The sequence below is a fragment of the Synchytrium microbalum genome (genome assembly GCF_006535985.1).
Source record: "Synchytrium microbalum strain JEL517 chromosome Unknown SmJEL517_scf0010, whole genome shotgun sequence".
Taxonomy (NCBI): domain Eukaryota; kingdom Fungi; phylum Chytridiomycota; class Chytridiomycetes; order Synchytriales; family Synchytriaceae; genus Synchytrium; species Synchytrium microbalum.
This window is the reverse complement of record NW_022158359.1, coordinates 362,411-378,611: the sequence shown is the minus strand read 5'-3', so window position 1 is coordinate 378,611 and position 16,201 is coordinate 362,411. Positions and strand designations below refer to the sequence as shown.

The window sequence follows — 16,201 nt, the reverse complement described above, 5'->3', positions numbered from 1 at the left end:
TGTGTCTAGTTTCTCTCAATATCAACTATCAACACCCGGGCGTGCATATCTATCTGGCAATAAAATAGCAGCTCAAGCATCATATCTTGGTGAAAGAATTCTGAGCCACGTTGCTCGACCAGAGAGTGCACCAACGTGTCGTAACGTTGAAGTCCACGGCGACACGGAGAATGTTCTTAGCAGATGCACGCGCCAATGCGTTGAGGTGGCCTCCCAAATCGATTATAATCGCAATGGGTGAGCATCTTTCGCCTGTATCAGTTTGTAATTCGATGTTGCTCCAGCGCACTGTTTTGGAGATGCTTATTAGCAAACCCGAACGAAACTGGGACACCCTCCACATGTAGGACAGCCAATGATAGTCTAAACACCAGTTCTATGTCAATTTTCTGTGCATGTGGCTGCAATAATGTACTGTAAATGCCAACGAAAGCTTGCGTCTCCTTCACCACGCAATGAGGGCCAGCCTTTCCGACTCCTTTTGACTTCTTCGGGCAGTGCTTCGTTCTTAGGAACGTATCCTCGAACTCAGTTCTCTAGCAGCTTTAGTGGTGTTCTTGCCCCAACTTCACAACGGAATATGTTTGGAATTTTCTGTCAGAGCTAGAGCAGGAAGGTAAGTCCTACAAACTGGCCAAGCAAGGATTCTATCCGACATTTCACACGAGCTAAACAGCAATGACGCGTCCTCGTCGCGATTATGAGCCGCAACAGGGATTTCAGATTGATTCGTGTCATTCGTTGTCCAAACCGTAGAGCGAGCTCCTTTCTCGCTTGTTCGACGAGTAAAAGCAAGGAGGTACCATGCCGGGTAGCAGTATACGGCTGCCGCTTGAGACTATACGAAGGGCTCAATCTCTGCTGTGTCTTGCCCACCATGCATCAACATGTGCATCGTCATCACCATTATTGAGCAGGTCGAATAACCCATTACTGCCAAAGACAACATCCATCATACCATCCATCCGCTCTCGGACCTCCATATCGCATTACACAACGACTACTGCACACGTGTCTATACCCTTACGGCACGTCCACAGATCTCGACATCAACTCGCATTCAACGACATCATAAGGAGATGGGCTTCATCGGACCCGGCACCGCCTCCACCTCAAAAGGATAGACCCAAAGTCATACCAAAAGGATTTGAAAACTTTTTCGATCGTCCTAATAGTGAAGCCAAATCCGATTCATCTTCGAGTGAGAGTAAGAGCAGTAAAAGTAGTAGTGGAAGCGGTGGTAATGAGGGAGACAAGAAGGATGGAGAAAAGAATAAAAAATCTGCTAGTGAGAACGAATCTGAAAGCAAGGGTACGTCTGCTCGATGTGTTTTACAGCATAGAAGCTATGCATGAGTTTCGAGGCTTAAGAGCCTTACTCGGCGCAACCGCAAATTGGGAAATACCCCATGCTCACAGCTCATTTGTCATCATTTAGCTAAACGGGAAAGGCAGAGAGAGCAGAATCGCAAGGACAGTAGTAAAGATAAAGAACCATCCGAAAACACATTCGAAGTCCTAACATCCTTTAAACTCAACCCTACCATGATATTCATGTATGGGCTACCAGCACTCTTTATCGCATACCACTTCTTGTCTCAGATCAGCCAAGAGCATCAAATCACTTGGCACGAGTTTCGTGTAAATATGCTAGACAAGGGATATGTAGATCATCTAGTCGTCATCAACAAGGGTATTGTACGTGTGTATTTAAGACCTGATGCTCCACAAGCTCTACCCATGCGAGGCACCGGGGGCCAACGACCAGATCAGTCGGGTGTAGGTGGATACTACTTCACTATAGGTAGTATAGAATCCTTTGAACGAAACCTAGAATCCGCCCAACGAGAGTTGGGAGTCCCACCACGAGACCGTATTCCCGTATCATACTCGAACGAAATAAGTACTTTATCTTTATTATTCAACCTGGCTCCCACCTTGATATTGGTCGGTGTCTTGTTTTGGCTGTCGCGACGTGCTGCTGGTGGTGGAGGTGCTGGTCAGGGTATCTTTGGTATTGGTAAATCTAAAGCTAAAATGTTTAATCAAGAGACGGATGTAAAAGTCAAGTTTAAAGATGTGGCTGGTATGGATGAAGCCAAGGAAGAAATCATGGAATTCGTCAAATTCCTCAAAGATCCTGGTATATACGAAAAATTGGGTGCCAAGATACCTAAAGGTGCTATATTATCAGGTCCACCAGGTACAGGAAAGACTCTCCTGGCCAAAGCTACAGCTGGTGAAGCAGGTGTGCCCTTCCTCTCGGTATCTGGATCTGAATTCGTAGAAATGTTTGTCGGTGTAGGATCATCTCGAGTACGAGACATGTTTGCAAAGGCAAAGAAGCATGCACCATGTATTATCTTTATTGATGAAATCGATGCCATTGGTAAAGCTCGTGGACGAGGAGGATTTGCAGGTGGCAATGACGAACGTGAATCCACTTTAAATCAATTGTTAGTGGAGATGGATGGATTTGGGTCATCTGAACATGTAGTAGTATTAGCAGGTACTAATCGACCTGATGTCCTTGATCCTGCTCTACTACGTCCAGGTCGATTCGATCGTCATATTGCTATTGATAGACCCGATATTAAAGGCCGTGTTGATATCTTTAAAGTACACTTGAAACCCATCAAAACCACCGAAGATCTAGAACGACTATCTCGTAAACTAGCTGCTTTAACACCTGGATTCTCTGGTGCAGATATTGCCAATGTATGTAATGAAGCAGCTCTAATTGCCGCACGTGGACACGCTGAAACAGTGGTCGAAAAGCACTTTGAAGCTGCTATAGAACGAGTCATTGCTGGTCTAGAAAAGAAATCACGAGTATTGTCACCTGAAGAAAAAACTATAGTGGCCCATCATGAAGCTGGACATGCTGTAGCTGGATGGTATCTCCAACATGCCAGCCCTCTCCTCAAAGTATCTATAATCCCACGTGGCGTCGCTGCATTAGGTTATGCCCAATATCTGCCAAAGGAGCAATACCTGCATTCTACTCTGCAGATGCTGGATATGACGTGCATGACATTGGGAGGACGAGTGGCTGAAGAAATCTTTTTTGCATCAATAACAACAGGTGCACAAGATGATTTACAAAAAGTGACTAGAATGGCATATGCTCAAGTCATGACATATGGAATGGGTAAAGCTATTGGTCCCATATCGTATGGCAGGGGAGATGATAATAGTCAGCAGTTGCAGAAACCATACTCTGAAGAGACTTCTAGACTGATTGATGAGGAAGTTAGGTCAATTATTGCGTCGGCATATACCCGAACCAAGGATCTCTTGTTGGAGAGGAAGGCTGAGGTGGAGAAGGTTGCTAAACTGCTGTTGGAGCGAGAAGTCATTTCTCGTGAAGATATCTCTGCACTGATTGGACCACGACCTTGGCCAGAGCCCAGTAAGCCTTTTTGCATTTCATGAGTATAGGCCTCGTTTTTGCTTCAAGGCTTGCACTGACTATGCTTTTTATGTTTATTAGGAGATTTCCAGGACTACGTTCAAGCGCGAACAGACTCCGATATATTGGAGAAGCAAAAGCACTCGACTGAACACGAGCAAAGGTCGTAAAAGCACTCTGACCTTTCTTTTTTGGCATTACATATGATTGAAAAATAAATTTCCACTCACACCACAATGATCCAGTCCGGTCTGTTCCATGCTCACGTTGGATTCAAAACAGATTCCACCGGCAAGTTTCTCATGTCCTTTCTGGTTCTGAGGTTAGGCTCGTATATTACAGGCTAGTCGCCAAAACTTTACAAGATTTTGAGAGTCCTCATCTTCATTCTCACTGATGAAATATCCCGTTGTACATTCTCCAATTGATCATCAAGATCTTCTCGCCTTTTTCGAGCAGATCCAGGACCAGATTTAAGTCGAGACGCTTCATACTCCAGCGATGCCTGTAGAAACGTTGCGCAAAACTGTCAGTCGACCGTGGCCAAAAAAATGAAATGGTAAACGAATGCAGTACCTTGTGAGTATTCAATTTTCTCAGCTCAGCATCCAGCTGGTCACGAACTTGAATAAAGTCCATTTCACCAAGATTTTCTGAATCTCGATAACTAGGTCCACCAGATGTCGCTGGCCTTGAATTATTACTACCACCACCATTACTCAAACCATTACCCGACAGTGGTAAAGGTCCAGCCCACGATGCACGACCCCAATCTCTAGCATTAGATAACGACGAAGACGCCCAATTATTACTGGTTGCATGATTTCCATTACTCTGCCTAGTAGGAGGCGGTGTAGTATCATGCGTTATTGGGTTATAGACGGACTCTTGCTCAAAACGAGCTAGACGAGATCCAAACGACATTGGATCATTGGTATTAGTGGATGGCTGTATACTCGATTGTGCAGTGGTTAGACGTGATCTAACGGCGTCGAATGACGATGGAGGTACTGTCCTTATAGGTGATCTATACCGGTCGGCTGATGCTGATGGTGGCCGATCCAGATAATTATACGTCGATGGTAGTAGTGTTGCTGTATCTGGTCTTTGTGAAGCGGGCTTGAGAGATTCGTTCTCTTTCTGCAAGTCCATAACCAGAAGCTAGTTAGATGGAAACGATGAGCAAAAAAACAACTGAGAGTTTGATCTAAAGATTCATCAAAATTTTCTTCACCTTCAACGCTTCATTGTCAAAGGCTAGCTGACTCTCATTTAGCGACACGCCTTCTTCTCGAGAACGACGTGGACCAGTAGCCTCATATTGCAACCGCTTTGAAAGAGTGAAAAGATGCGATAAGATGGGGAAAAACGAGGACATTGGTCAGTAATGACATACCCTCAACTCGGATCGAAGCTGTTCTCCTTCTTGCCGCAATTCAGCATTAGTGTCTTGTAGACCTCTGAGCTTACGAGAGAACAGACGAAAGTCGATTTCATTTCTCTCGTTCTTTGCCTACCACAACTTCGGTAAGTGAGAAAAAAACGCAAGAGCATATTGTCACGAACCTTTTCATCAGCCAGCCTTTGTTGACCTTCTTCCGCCTTGAGCGTTGCTTCGTCGAGCCGATCCATCACTTGCCGTAACTGAGAATGTGCCTGTTGCTCACGGTTTTGATAATCGTATATTGCATTCAGCAAATCTTCATTCTGGCTCTCCAAAAATGCAATACGTTGTCGTGATTCGCTGCACTAATATGAGCAAAAACATTAAGGGATCGATAAAGAAATCAGGGCATCCGTGACACACCACGTACCTCATTCTTCAAGTTCTCAACAGCCTCTCGACTAACACTATCAGATCTAGCAGCGGCAGCACTAGCACCAGCAGACTCTGCGATATCTCTCCATCGACGCGCTTCATTCAACGCAGCTCGAAGTTCTTCTCTCAATAACTGAACCTCATATATCCGATCATTCTCAGCCTTGATTTCACCATACGACATTTGCATGCTGCTTTTATCTAGTATCGCCGATGTCTGAGCCACTGATTTCTGAGGAGATACAGGTGTTGCTTGTTGGTCTGGAACTCTAGGGGATACTGATCTAGTAGATCCTGGTGTCATGCCCGTTATAACGAGGGGCGGTATGTGAGGTTGAGGTTCTATATGAGTTACAGTAGCTGGTACTCTATTTGCTGTTGTTGTTGGTAGTGCAGTAGCTGGTCGTTGTATAGGCTGCTGTTGTGTGGGTTGTTGCGGCTTTTGCGGTGTTGCATTAGCTGTCTGAGGTCGTGATGGCGGTGGAGGACTACGAGTTAGTCGTGATGAAGTAGCAAATGGATCTCTTGTATTATTCGTCGTATAGGTTTCAGCATTGCTTCTACTTGCACTTGTCAAGAATGGGTTCTCAGCCGGTGACCTAGCATTGTCCATTGTTCTAGAATTACTATTACTACCGTTAGCAGGAGACTGCATTCTTGGTGAAGACCAATTGCCTATTGGATCCTCTGGGGAATGTAATCGTCGTTCATTTGAATTGCTGCGATCGGGAGTTGAGGTCCCAACGAGACCTGTATCTGTCCGTGTTGGCGACCACCCTTCTTGTACAAAAGTTTCTTCAATTCTTTGTTCCCATAGTGGTTGCGAATAGCCACTTGGTCCATCGCGAAGTGGTGTATGAACAACGAATTCATCAATTTCAGCTAGATTTCCTTGTTTGCCTGAATAAGGTAGATCAAATACTATGTTAGATTCAATTATGAATAGATTTCAGGGGCAACGGTTTGAGTATACTCAACCTGCTGGAGGTGATGAAGCCTTGATCACATCTTCTTCATCATCTGATGACATCTGTCCTATGCCAAACATCCATGGTAGTGAGACATTCGCTGGTCGAAGCTTCAGCGGCTTTTGCTTGCTGGCCATGATTCAATTTTGCTCGGTCAGTAGACGAGATTCGAAAATGTTGACCTTTTTGCGAAGCACGCGGAGATGTCGAAGAATTGGCAGCTAACACCTGCCAGCAAACCAACTGGATCTACTTGGATGTGATGACTGCTAATGGTTTATGTCCTCTCTGACTCGGATCTAGCAAGAACACCTGAATTTTCGCACATCAAGACGCGTCCCTGAAAGTATGAAAGGCACTTGAAAACACGTCCCAGTTTGATAAAGTACATTAAATGAATGTCAATATTATACGATTTGTCTAACAAAAGTTACAAGACTAACAAAAGTTACAGGGAGTTTCTACTGTTTAGCACTTGGCCTGCCAAGGGTTACAGCACTCACAATACGTGAGAATGAGGGGAAAGACACGCTTTCCGTATCTGAGAAGGTCAATTCTGGCAGTTCCATAAATGACGAAGGTACTGAAGGTGCAGATGATACTACTGTTGCCGGTGGTGGTGATGATGTTGTATCAAAGGTAGCTAATGGCAGTTCTGGTCTCTTTAAAGGCACCGTTACTCTAGGCTGTTCTATATATCTAGGCTGCTCGTATTGAGGAGTTGTACTTGGTGGCAGCTGGTATGGCTTGGAGAAGTTATCCTGGGCTGGTACTGTCGTAGTGATTGGTAGTGGCTGTATAGCCTGCGACGTTTCAATGGGTTCGTCATCATCTAGATCCGGAGTGAGTGGAGTCATTGGTCGTAATGGTTGAAGGGGCTCGAGTTCCTTTATCGGTTCCATTGGAGTTATGATTGGTAGCGCTATATCTTCGTCTTCTTCATCGGGCACGAGGGGAGTTATCGGTCGTAAATTCAATGCCATCAGTGGCTCTATCGGTTTTATTGGGATGTCGGATATCGGTGTAGATGCCTCTTCCGCTTCAGCTATATATGGCTCATCAAAGCCACCCAATGTGTTAATATTAGATGGCCCAGATTCGAGTGGGGTGAATGGCTTCAGAGGCACAAACGGTTCTACGAATTTTACAGTCTTGGGGTCTATGGTTGTATGTTCCAAGGGTTCAAGCTCGGTGTGTGAGACTTCTATTGGTTCGTCAGCCATAAGCATGTCCCTGAATGACTTTTTTGCTGTGGTTGGGGTCGACGAGGTTGATGACATTATGGGTGTATGAGCTGGTGAAGGGAAGGACGATACTCCTGACGATGTGTTTATCGGTGTTAGTGGTCTTGACGGTGCTGGGCTAACGGGTCTTCCTTCCACGACAATAAGTCCAGGCACTTTTGCGACAGGAGAAGCTGGTGGTGGTGTCTTGAATCGTTCGCTGAATGGAGACTTTGCTCTTACAGGTGCTGACGATCCCGTTGTCGAAGCACCAGATAGGAACCTAAATGGAGACTTGGACCGTTTCGGCGGCTCACTATTTACAGGACTGCTTGGCTCAGTGTCTCGACCTTGTGACCTTCCTCTGCCCTTATCCGGAGACCTAGTTCTAGAACGAGACCTCCAGAATCCACCAGATTTTGGTTCTGGAGATCGAGATTCTCGTTCCGAGTCAACACTTTCAGTTACGCTACCAGTTGTTGAACCCCGTGATGGTCTTCTCCTAAGAAGCCCTCTAAAGAAGCCCATGGGCTTGACCTGAGTGGAAGAGGCTATGCTTCCAGAGTCTTTTTCAGGGACTGGTGCTAGTTTAGTGACCACGATCGTTTCAATGTCCGTCCCAACTTCTCCATCTATAGACAGCATCTCTTCAGCCTCCGCAGGCTCATCATCTACATAAGTTCTAGCTGCTGGACGGGCCAGTGAGTCTTGAGCTCTGAGCGATAACATTTTGGCACCTCCTGGTGATGGCAGATTTTGCTGCTGCTGTGGTTGAGTTATTTCGGGCCTCAGACTTCCAAAGGATGGACGTTCCCGCAAGCCTTGTAATCTATCCTTAAGGTTGTCGTTTCTGTATACAAGTCAATGTTAGCAAAAGGTGCGGCACTCCAAAAACCATGGTGGCCGAATGCGAAAAGACAGAGCAAAGCAAACGTACAAGGTATCTCCTCGCTCCAATGTGCCTCCTAAATACAGATCGTAGACACTCTCACTTGTAATATGCTCCTGTCCACTCATTGTAAGGTGCGAACTCTGTTTTTTCGGTAACGACGAGAAGCAAGAAAGAAGAAACATCATTCTTTTCTTCCAACTCAGCATCAATCAACTATAACTACCAGGGATCTTTCTGCGTGATTTACGCGATAATTAATACCTGCTTTATTCAAAGCTTTGTCCTTGATGACGTGAGATGAGAAATGCATGCCTCCTCAGCAACATTTGCACCACACATCAACAACAACACGCAACAGTCGATATTAGCAAAGAAGGACACTAAGAAATGGTCAGGAAAGTAGCTATCGTTATAGGAGGTATGTCTTTACAGAGCGACCGCCTATTGTCCACTTTTCGGTTTCCTTGATCTGTGTTCAAAAACATGCTGATTCATCTTTTTGTTCAAACATTGGTGCATACATTGTTAACTTGGATCCACCTCTAAACTATGCTCACTCAATTTATTCTCTGATAACTCTAGCTTCCCGTGGCATGGGAGCTGATATGGCCCTGGCATTAGCCAAAGAAAAATATCACGTCGTTGTAACCGCAAAGAGCCAAGGAGCTGTTGCAGGATATGGAAAGGAGACCAAATTGAAAGGCAAGAAGATCCGTTGTATGAGGGCAATTGCTTTTAGAAATTAACGCGTCCCATACAACAGGAACCGTGGATGACGTCGCTGCCGAAATCACTGCTGCTGGTGGTACTGCTGATGCCGTACAAGTCGATGTCCGTAAGGTTGAATCTATTGACGAAATGGTCAAGAAGGTAGTAGCCATGCATGGACGTGTTGACGTGTTGATCTACAATGCTGGGGCGATATGGTGGGCTCCAGTTAAAGAGACCAACAACAAACGATTTGAGCTGATGCAAGGTAATGCTCTATTGCTAGTAGTTTTGTGTGGGAAACAGTTTCAAATTTCGCTCACACCCTCCCATTTGGACGCTAGAGGTGAACGTCAGAGGCTACTATGCGGCCGTTCAAGCTGTCTATCCTCACATGATCAAACAAAAGAGCGGTCGAATAATTGGTGTATCGCCTCCTATCTACAGTAGATTCTTCCGTGGCAAAACAAGCTATGCAGTCGGAAAGGTACGGGAAGACTGTTGCTCTTACATTTTATTCAGATGTGCACTTTGATACATTCTTCCAAGGTTGGAATGTCCGTCTTGACTATGGGACTGGCCTTTGAGCTTGAAGGATCCGATATTGCTGTTACATCTATTTGGCCAGCGACGGCTATACAATCTGCTGTTACAGAGATCCGCTCAGGCACAAATATGGAATCCTTGAAACACTTGCGCAAAGCAAGTATCTTCTCTGATGCCATTGTCGGAATTCTGTCCGAGCCCGCCGAAAAGGTCAATGGACTTTGTGTCATTGATGAAGATTTCCTTCGAGATTTCAAGGGTGTGACTGATTTTTCGAAATATCAAGTTGGTACGGGTTTGTTCTGATGGTTGAGGATTCATCGTTTTTGCTTCTAACGCACATCCTTAATATAGTGCCTGGATTTGAACCAGCACGAAGCCTTCCAAAGAAATTCCCATCCTTGTTGGTAGCTGAACAGGCGGACAGAGGTAATTTCAACACAGCCATACATACTTTTTCATCGCAGCATATTCTAACGATCCCTTGTGTAGGCCGACCTGTTACGAGTGTTGCACCATCGAAGTTGTAGAACATCATATGAAACGAAAACATCACATAAAATGATTTGTATGGAATCCCGAATTGCAAAGAACTAGTTATTGAGATATTCAAAGTTATTATTGTCTATTACAAGCGAGGCGAGTATCCAGTGGCTTTAAGCTTTTTGATTTGTTCACTTGGGTTTGGTCCCAAGTTGTCTTTGCCTAGTAGGTACGTTTGTTAAGATGAATCACTCAAAATTGCTCCAACGCTATAAATTACTTACCCAAGAAGAAACAAACACGTTCGAAAGAATCATCACCAAAGAAGCACACTTTCTTTCCATCTTTTACTGCAACAATCCAAGGATTTCCAAACGCTCCTTCTTTTACTGCTTCTTCTGTGGCTCGAATAAGTTCATCTTTTACAGGTTTCGAGGTTGATGCTTCGAGCATCTTTTTGGCCTCGTCAGTTCCCATAATAGTAGCAAGTTTCGCAACGAGTTCTTCATCACTGTCTATATCTCCTTGCTCACAGTGCAAAAGTTTCCACATGCCTTCAGAGGCAGCAGCCAAGTGCTCTGGAGAGCTGAGCTTGATGGCAGTCAGAATTCTCATAACTTTGACGGTAGGAGTTGGAAACTTCTTGGGACGTTTGAGCTGTACGTCCATCATTTGCGCGACGAGTGGCAGCACTAGCAAGGAAACAGCACGGCTTGTCAATTGGTGAGCAACAAAGGCTTGCAGATACACGTTCTTGTGCTCACTTTCAAGCATGTTCTTTCCCTTCCAAGCATTAACCATTGGAGGTTGGTTTCCAGTAGCCTTGTGCACTCCACCTGCATTAAATGGAAGTTACAAACATGGTTAAACTAATCTGGAACAAGGTGAATAACTTGAGATTTGTGTGTGCTGACTGTTGACTGTACCACACCAACAATTCTTGATGTTTGCATGTTTTTTGGGCAACTTACCAAGCAGACACGGACGCAAATCAATTTTGATATTCCATAGGGCAGAGTAACGTTGAAGCCTCTAAGGATGAAGATGAGCGACCGGTTAAGCCAACAGGCCCAGATTCAACTTTCAAAGGCTCAAAACAAGGAACTGACCAAGAAACTGAAGAAGGACCACTATAATATTGGAGAGGACGATGAATTACTTTGATTTGGGATCTATGAGTCATATACACTTACGGGAGAAACGCAGTCATAGTACAGGGCAATGGAAGTCATTATTTTTTGTTGATGATGCGTCAATCCATGAAAGGACAACACATTTTCATGGAGAAGCACATGTTATTAAAGTATGTCCGTCAAGCCCCGATCTACGCCCAAATCAAGCACTGGAACCACACACTACACACCAAAACGGTTGGCAGACCGCAGTTGTTAATTCATCACACTGTTAAACACTACCATTATCTAGCGCTACAAGGCTGCAATATATCATACTTATACTCAAGTACAACAAGCACATGGACGCCCGTGGTATCATCAGAGTTAGAGCAATCCGCCCAAGTCAAGACAACTCCAGCGGACTTCTCCCATTTGTTATCGGTATGTAGAAGTTTGGTATGTCAATCTGATGGGCTTCGCTAACGAATCCACATTAGGTCAGGAGTTCTATTGCTTGTCGCAAGGCAAAGGCCGACTCTTCGTGTCGACACACTTCAGGACCCCATTTGCCAGGTAACAGTGTACACATCACACATTTAAACTAATCTTTATAATTTGTACTGATCTCTATCTTTTTTTGGACCAGGAATGCTACAGTAGGTTTTGTACCTGCTTCTCACTTTGTGCAGGTCAATTGCACACAGGGGACACTATTTCTGGATTACCAATGCCAGCTCATCATCACCAGGGCCATTGGGGTATTCCACCATTCCAAGGCAACCATCACCAAGGGTATATGCGTGATGTGCCCTTGTCAATGTAGGCTCGAATTCGACCAGATCTGCCATGAAAAGGAATTCTATGTGTGAATTGTATGTCTGTACGTTGGGTAGCAGTCATTTTAGAAGAGATCAGCTTGCGTTGACGTACTAAGGACTGTGTAAATCTTGAACCGCAATATGTGAAGAAATAGAGGAATATCACAATACGTTGATCTGTACAGTTCATCGCAACGCCCGGTCGAGTCGGCCGACCGTGCCATTTACCAGTCAGGTTGCGCGATGTTCTTGTGTCTGTTCATCTTTTAGGCAAATATTTAAAGTCACAGCCTACCGCTCTTGCGATTCGTCTCTTGTCTTTTGACGTTGAGGTGATGATTCGTTGAACGTGTTTTCATCAGAGTGAACAGCCACAAAGGAAACTTGCACACAAGCGGAAGCGATAGGAGCTGAAAGGTACGGTTCCCTCGGTTCGAATCGATTCACATTGCTGACTAGTAGCACTATTGATAGATAACATACCTGCAAAGTCCAACAGTTTACATACTTCCAAATGGTGAACAGTCCCATCCCACAAGAGCTGGGCGCTCAATGCAAGATTGCTGCAAAGATCATCAACAAATTCGTCAAGCCAGACTCTTCGTTTGGTCCAGACCAGTACATACCTCCTACAATACTAGGTAATTCCAACATTTCATTCAAACATTGACATTCAGGGGAAAATCATGAACAAGACGCATGGAGCCTGTTACATGATGCATTCTGCATGTGAGAGCACTCTAGATATCATATGCTTCTCCATCCCTCCCGCATATCGTGGAGACGGTTTCGCAAAACTCTAAACACAAGACTTGTGTGTTTAATTATGAGCCGCTTGTGACTTGCATCAACGATCGAATCAAAGGAGATCAAAACGGACCATGTATTTGCATAGAATGCATGTATATCTATCTATTGACCGGCTTATATTGCCAGCTCCTCCCCGAAAAACTATACTGCCGCTTAGTCACAGGGCAATTATAGATCCCAGATCAAAAACATGTCTCAATTGGTTGACTAACTTCCATCAACCCATAATTTAGCGGCTGCAAAGGGAGTGGCTGTCATGACAGTGATAAAGGCTGGCTTTTTATTCTCGGGTAGAGCTGGTGCTGGTTTGGTCGTCGCACGTCTTCCTGATGGAAGTTGGTCAGCACCCTGTGCTATTGGTCAAGCTGGAGCTGGTGCTGGTGGTCAAATCGGTGTCGAAATCACAGACTTTGTATTTGTACTGAATACGGATGAAGCTGTCAAGGCCTTCTCGCATACTGGAAACATAACGTTGGGTGGAAATGTGTCTGGTAAGTTGCCTAGATCCAAGCTCTAATACAGCAGCAATCGTCACAGGGCTACCGGATTATGATAATTACACTACTTTCTGTCCTTATCTGTGACGTATGTGCTAATCATCACTACGCTTCTAGTCGCTGCTGGTCCAATGGGTAGAAGTGCTGAAGCTGCTGGTGCTGTACTACATATGGCCGCTATATATTCATACAGTAAAACGAAAGGATTGTTTGCCGGTGTCTCCATTGAGGGAACCGTCATTCTAGAACGAAAGGAAACAAATGCCGAATTTTACAACCGCAAAATCACTGCAAAGGAAATCCTATCCGGTAGCGTACCTCCACCACCACAAGCAAACGATCTATACAAAGCCCTCAACACAAAGATTGAAGCCGGTATGAGAGTGGCTGATGAAAAGCAACGTGCAAATGCTCGTGCTGTAGCTGAATCCGAACGACAACGGTATCTCATGATCCAAGCAACCGATGCTGCATCATATGGAGGAAACGACTATGGTAGAGCAAAGGATCCATTCGGTGCACAAGCTCAACGAGCTGCGTCACTCGAATTCCCAAGAAATACATGGTCGCCACAAAATAATAATGGTATCGCTGCTGGTGGTATGGCTTCTCGAACTGGAACATTGCCTTCTGCTGCTGGTCGAAGGACACTTACAGGTGGTGCAGAGTTTGCTACTGCCTTGTATGACTTTGATGGTGAACAGGATGGTGACTTGTACTTCCGTGCTGGTAAGTGTGTGTTTTGAAATAAACCAAAAAAATGTGCCCGCGAATTCAAAACAAGAGCCAAGAGTCTGACTTGTGAGCATTACTGTAGGTGACACTGTTACCATCACCAAGAAGACTGCCAGCACCAATGATTGGTGGAGTGGGAAGATCGGTGCAAGAGAAGGATCGGTACGTCATAGGAGCAGGGATTTTTATCTTCTTTTGTAGTTGCAGAAGCGACGCCCTCTCCATCCTCATGCAGACGTGTCCTCGGACTAACCTCCTCCTCCTTAAATACAATAGTTCCCAGCAAACTATGTCCAGCTGCAATGAAAATATTATTGGTTGATTTTTTTTATGCTGAAGTCGTGACGAGTTGAGGGTACAATATGAATGGGTTAACACATGTTGCTTTGTTGAATTTTTTTTCGCTATTGAATACATTACACATTGAAACGTATCTCTCGTTGGTGTCAGTGGGCGTCTAGTAGACGTGACAACGTGTTGGTTGAGAGCAAAACTCCCCCTTTTTGGCCTTGAAGATGGAATCTGATTTGTTCTTGTTGAATATACGGCGAGTTTATGTAGGAAGACGAGGTATAAAAAACGACTATACAAGATATATGACAACAAAAGAAATACAAAGAAAGTCCAACGATTTTTGCAAATTGAGGACAGAATATAATCAACATTCTGTTGATTCTGTCCAACATGTCCTAAACCTTTCTTCCTTCGCAAATCCTCTTAAACATCCTCCTCTTTTCCTTATATACGATTGACAGTTATTCAGTCAGACATGTAGCCATCCACCTCACTGAGGCCAGAATCATCTTTGACTTCACGAATTGGTGATAGTTCATGTGGTAATGGACTACTTGCTGTTGGGAAGTTGGCGAGGAATTCGTTCATCAGACAATCAATTGATGCAAATCCATTTGGACTGTTACTACGTTGACCATTACTAAACCAGACATCTGATGGTGACGATGATGAAGATTGACCAACGAGTTCTGGCCCAATGCGTTGACGTTTTGATGACGATGATGGAGTAGTGGTAATGATACGAGATCGAGGAATGTCACGACGAGTATTGTTGTTGTTCTCGTTCGTGACATTCGATATGTTCTTGATATTCGATACGTTCGTAATGGTCGACCCGTCATCATCATCCTTCATTTGAGCCATTCGTGCTATTCGTGGTTCCATAGATGTACCAGCAACAGTCGCAATACTATTGTGTTTTCACCATTACTGTTTGCACTAGCATGACTAGCATTACGTTCATGTTCTTCGTTGTTTGACTGAGCCTTCCGTTGCAGAGATGGAATGACTTCGTTCTCAATACGGGTTTGGGCTGCTTGCGTTTCGAGTAATAGACATGATACCTCTGCTAGTACACTGATTGCTGATTTGTTCAGAAAGTGTGTGTCAGAAGAGGTATCATTCTTTGATTCGTATGATAATGAATGTGGCTCTGATGAGTCAGATGGAGAGTTGGGATATGACATTTTGGCAGTGGAAAGAGCTTGTATATTACTCTAGTCGGGCAAAAAGAAACGAATATGAGGTTTCTTAGTATAATGGTGACGATGCCGCCAAAAGAGTGTAATGCGATAGGATCACAGATACGATGTGTACCTGAGTAGCTTCTAGACCACGAGACACACGATTCAAATCTTACGTGCTCGTTCGTAATTCATAAAATCAAGTTCCATTTGACGAATTTCTTGATCAATAGGCCAATTCTTGAACGAGACATTCTTGCTAGACTCTTTACGATAGCTACTGCGTGAAGAATCTGATAGAGTTGGAGCCTAACAGATAAACACCGGGCGGTAAGAACAAAAAATATCCGTTCGTTTCAAATGACAGCACGTTTAACAATTACCTCAAACAAATCAGGACGAGAGGCAAACTGACCGTTGGACAAACGAGAAAGCCTGGCTGCTAGATTTGACTTGACAACACATTTTGCAGGTGCTGGCCTCAAAGCAGATGTAACAGGTGCAATATCACGATTACGTAATAGACGAGAACGTTTTGGTGCTTTGCAGTCCAAGTCTGTGCTCACCACTTCGTCTGTTTCATCATAGTCAGGATCAGTTAATCGAGTCATGTTACGACCAGAATATGAGGCAGGATCATAATTGGTATACAATAACACTGATGATGATGCGCCATTTTCTGTCTCGTTGCTTGAAG

The 16,201-nt window shown here is 44.5% G+C and overlaps 5 protein-coding genes across 5 annotated transcripts; 3 read left to right on the top strand and 2 right to left on the bottom strand.

The window, feature by feature from the left end:
- Positions 1-804: 804 nt before the first annotated feature.
- On the top strand, positions 805-3,582 carry SmJEL517_g02446 (uncharacterized protein; the record flags this gene model as incomplete). Its single annotated transcript, XM_031168374.1, has 3 exons — positions 805-1,312; positions 1,439-3,412; positions 3,494-3,582. The coding sequence occupies 3 exons, from the start codon at positions 805-807 to the stop codon at positions 3,580-3,582; spliced, it is 2,571 nt and encodes an 856-aa protein (XP_031025612.1).
- Positions 3,583-3,770: 188 nt separating this feature from the next.
- SmJEL517_g02445 (uncharacterized protein) lies at positions 3,771-6,336 on the bottom strand (the record flags this gene model as incomplete). Its single annotated transcript, XM_031168373.1, has 7 exons — positions 3,771-3,917; positions 3,989-4,573; positions 4,647-4,742; positions 4,809-4,925; positions 4,979-5,161; positions 5,227-6,131; positions 6,210-6,336. The coding sequence occupies 7 exons, from the start codon at positions 6,334-6,336 to the stop codon at positions 3,771-3,773; spliced, it is 2,160 nt and encodes a 719-aa protein (XP_031025609.1).
- Positions 6,337-8,701: 2,365 nt separating this feature from the next.
- SmJEL517_g02444 (uncharacterized protein) lies at positions 8,702-10,098 on the top strand (the record flags this gene model as incomplete). Its single annotated transcript, XM_031168372.1, has 7 exons — positions 8,702-8,732; positions 8,897-9,028; positions 9,078-9,290; positions 9,367-9,509; positions 9,572-9,857; positions 9,923-9,997; positions 10,061-10,098. The coding sequence occupies 7 exons, from the start codon at positions 8,702-8,704 to the stop codon at positions 10,096-10,098; spliced, it is 918 nt and encodes a 305-aa protein (XP_031025610.1).
- A 98-nt stretch (positions 10,099-10,196) lies between these two features.
- Positions 10,197-12,014, bottom strand: SmJEL517_g02443 (uncharacterized protein; the record flags this gene model as incomplete). Its single annotated transcript, XM_031168371.1, has 5 exons — positions 10,197-10,273; positions 10,336-10,743; positions 10,816-10,887; positions 11,023-11,083; positions 11,892-12,014. The coding sequence occupies 5 exons, from the start codon at positions 12,012-12,014 to the stop codon at positions 10,197-10,199; spliced, it is 741 nt and encodes a 246-aa protein (XP_031025607.1).
- Positions 12,015-12,498: 484 nt separating this feature from the next.
- SmJEL517_g02442 (uncharacterized protein) lies at positions 12,499-14,332 on the top strand (the record flags this gene model as incomplete). Its single annotated transcript, XM_031168370.1, has 5 exons — positions 12,499-12,625; positions 13,028-13,285; positions 13,409-14,020; positions 14,109-14,188; positions 14,303-14,332. 5 exons carry the CDS (start codon positions 12,499-12,501, stop codon positions 14,330-14,332), a joined length of 1,107 nt encoding a protein of 368 aa, XP_031025608.1.
- Positions 14,333-16,201: the final 1,869 nt, after the last annotated feature.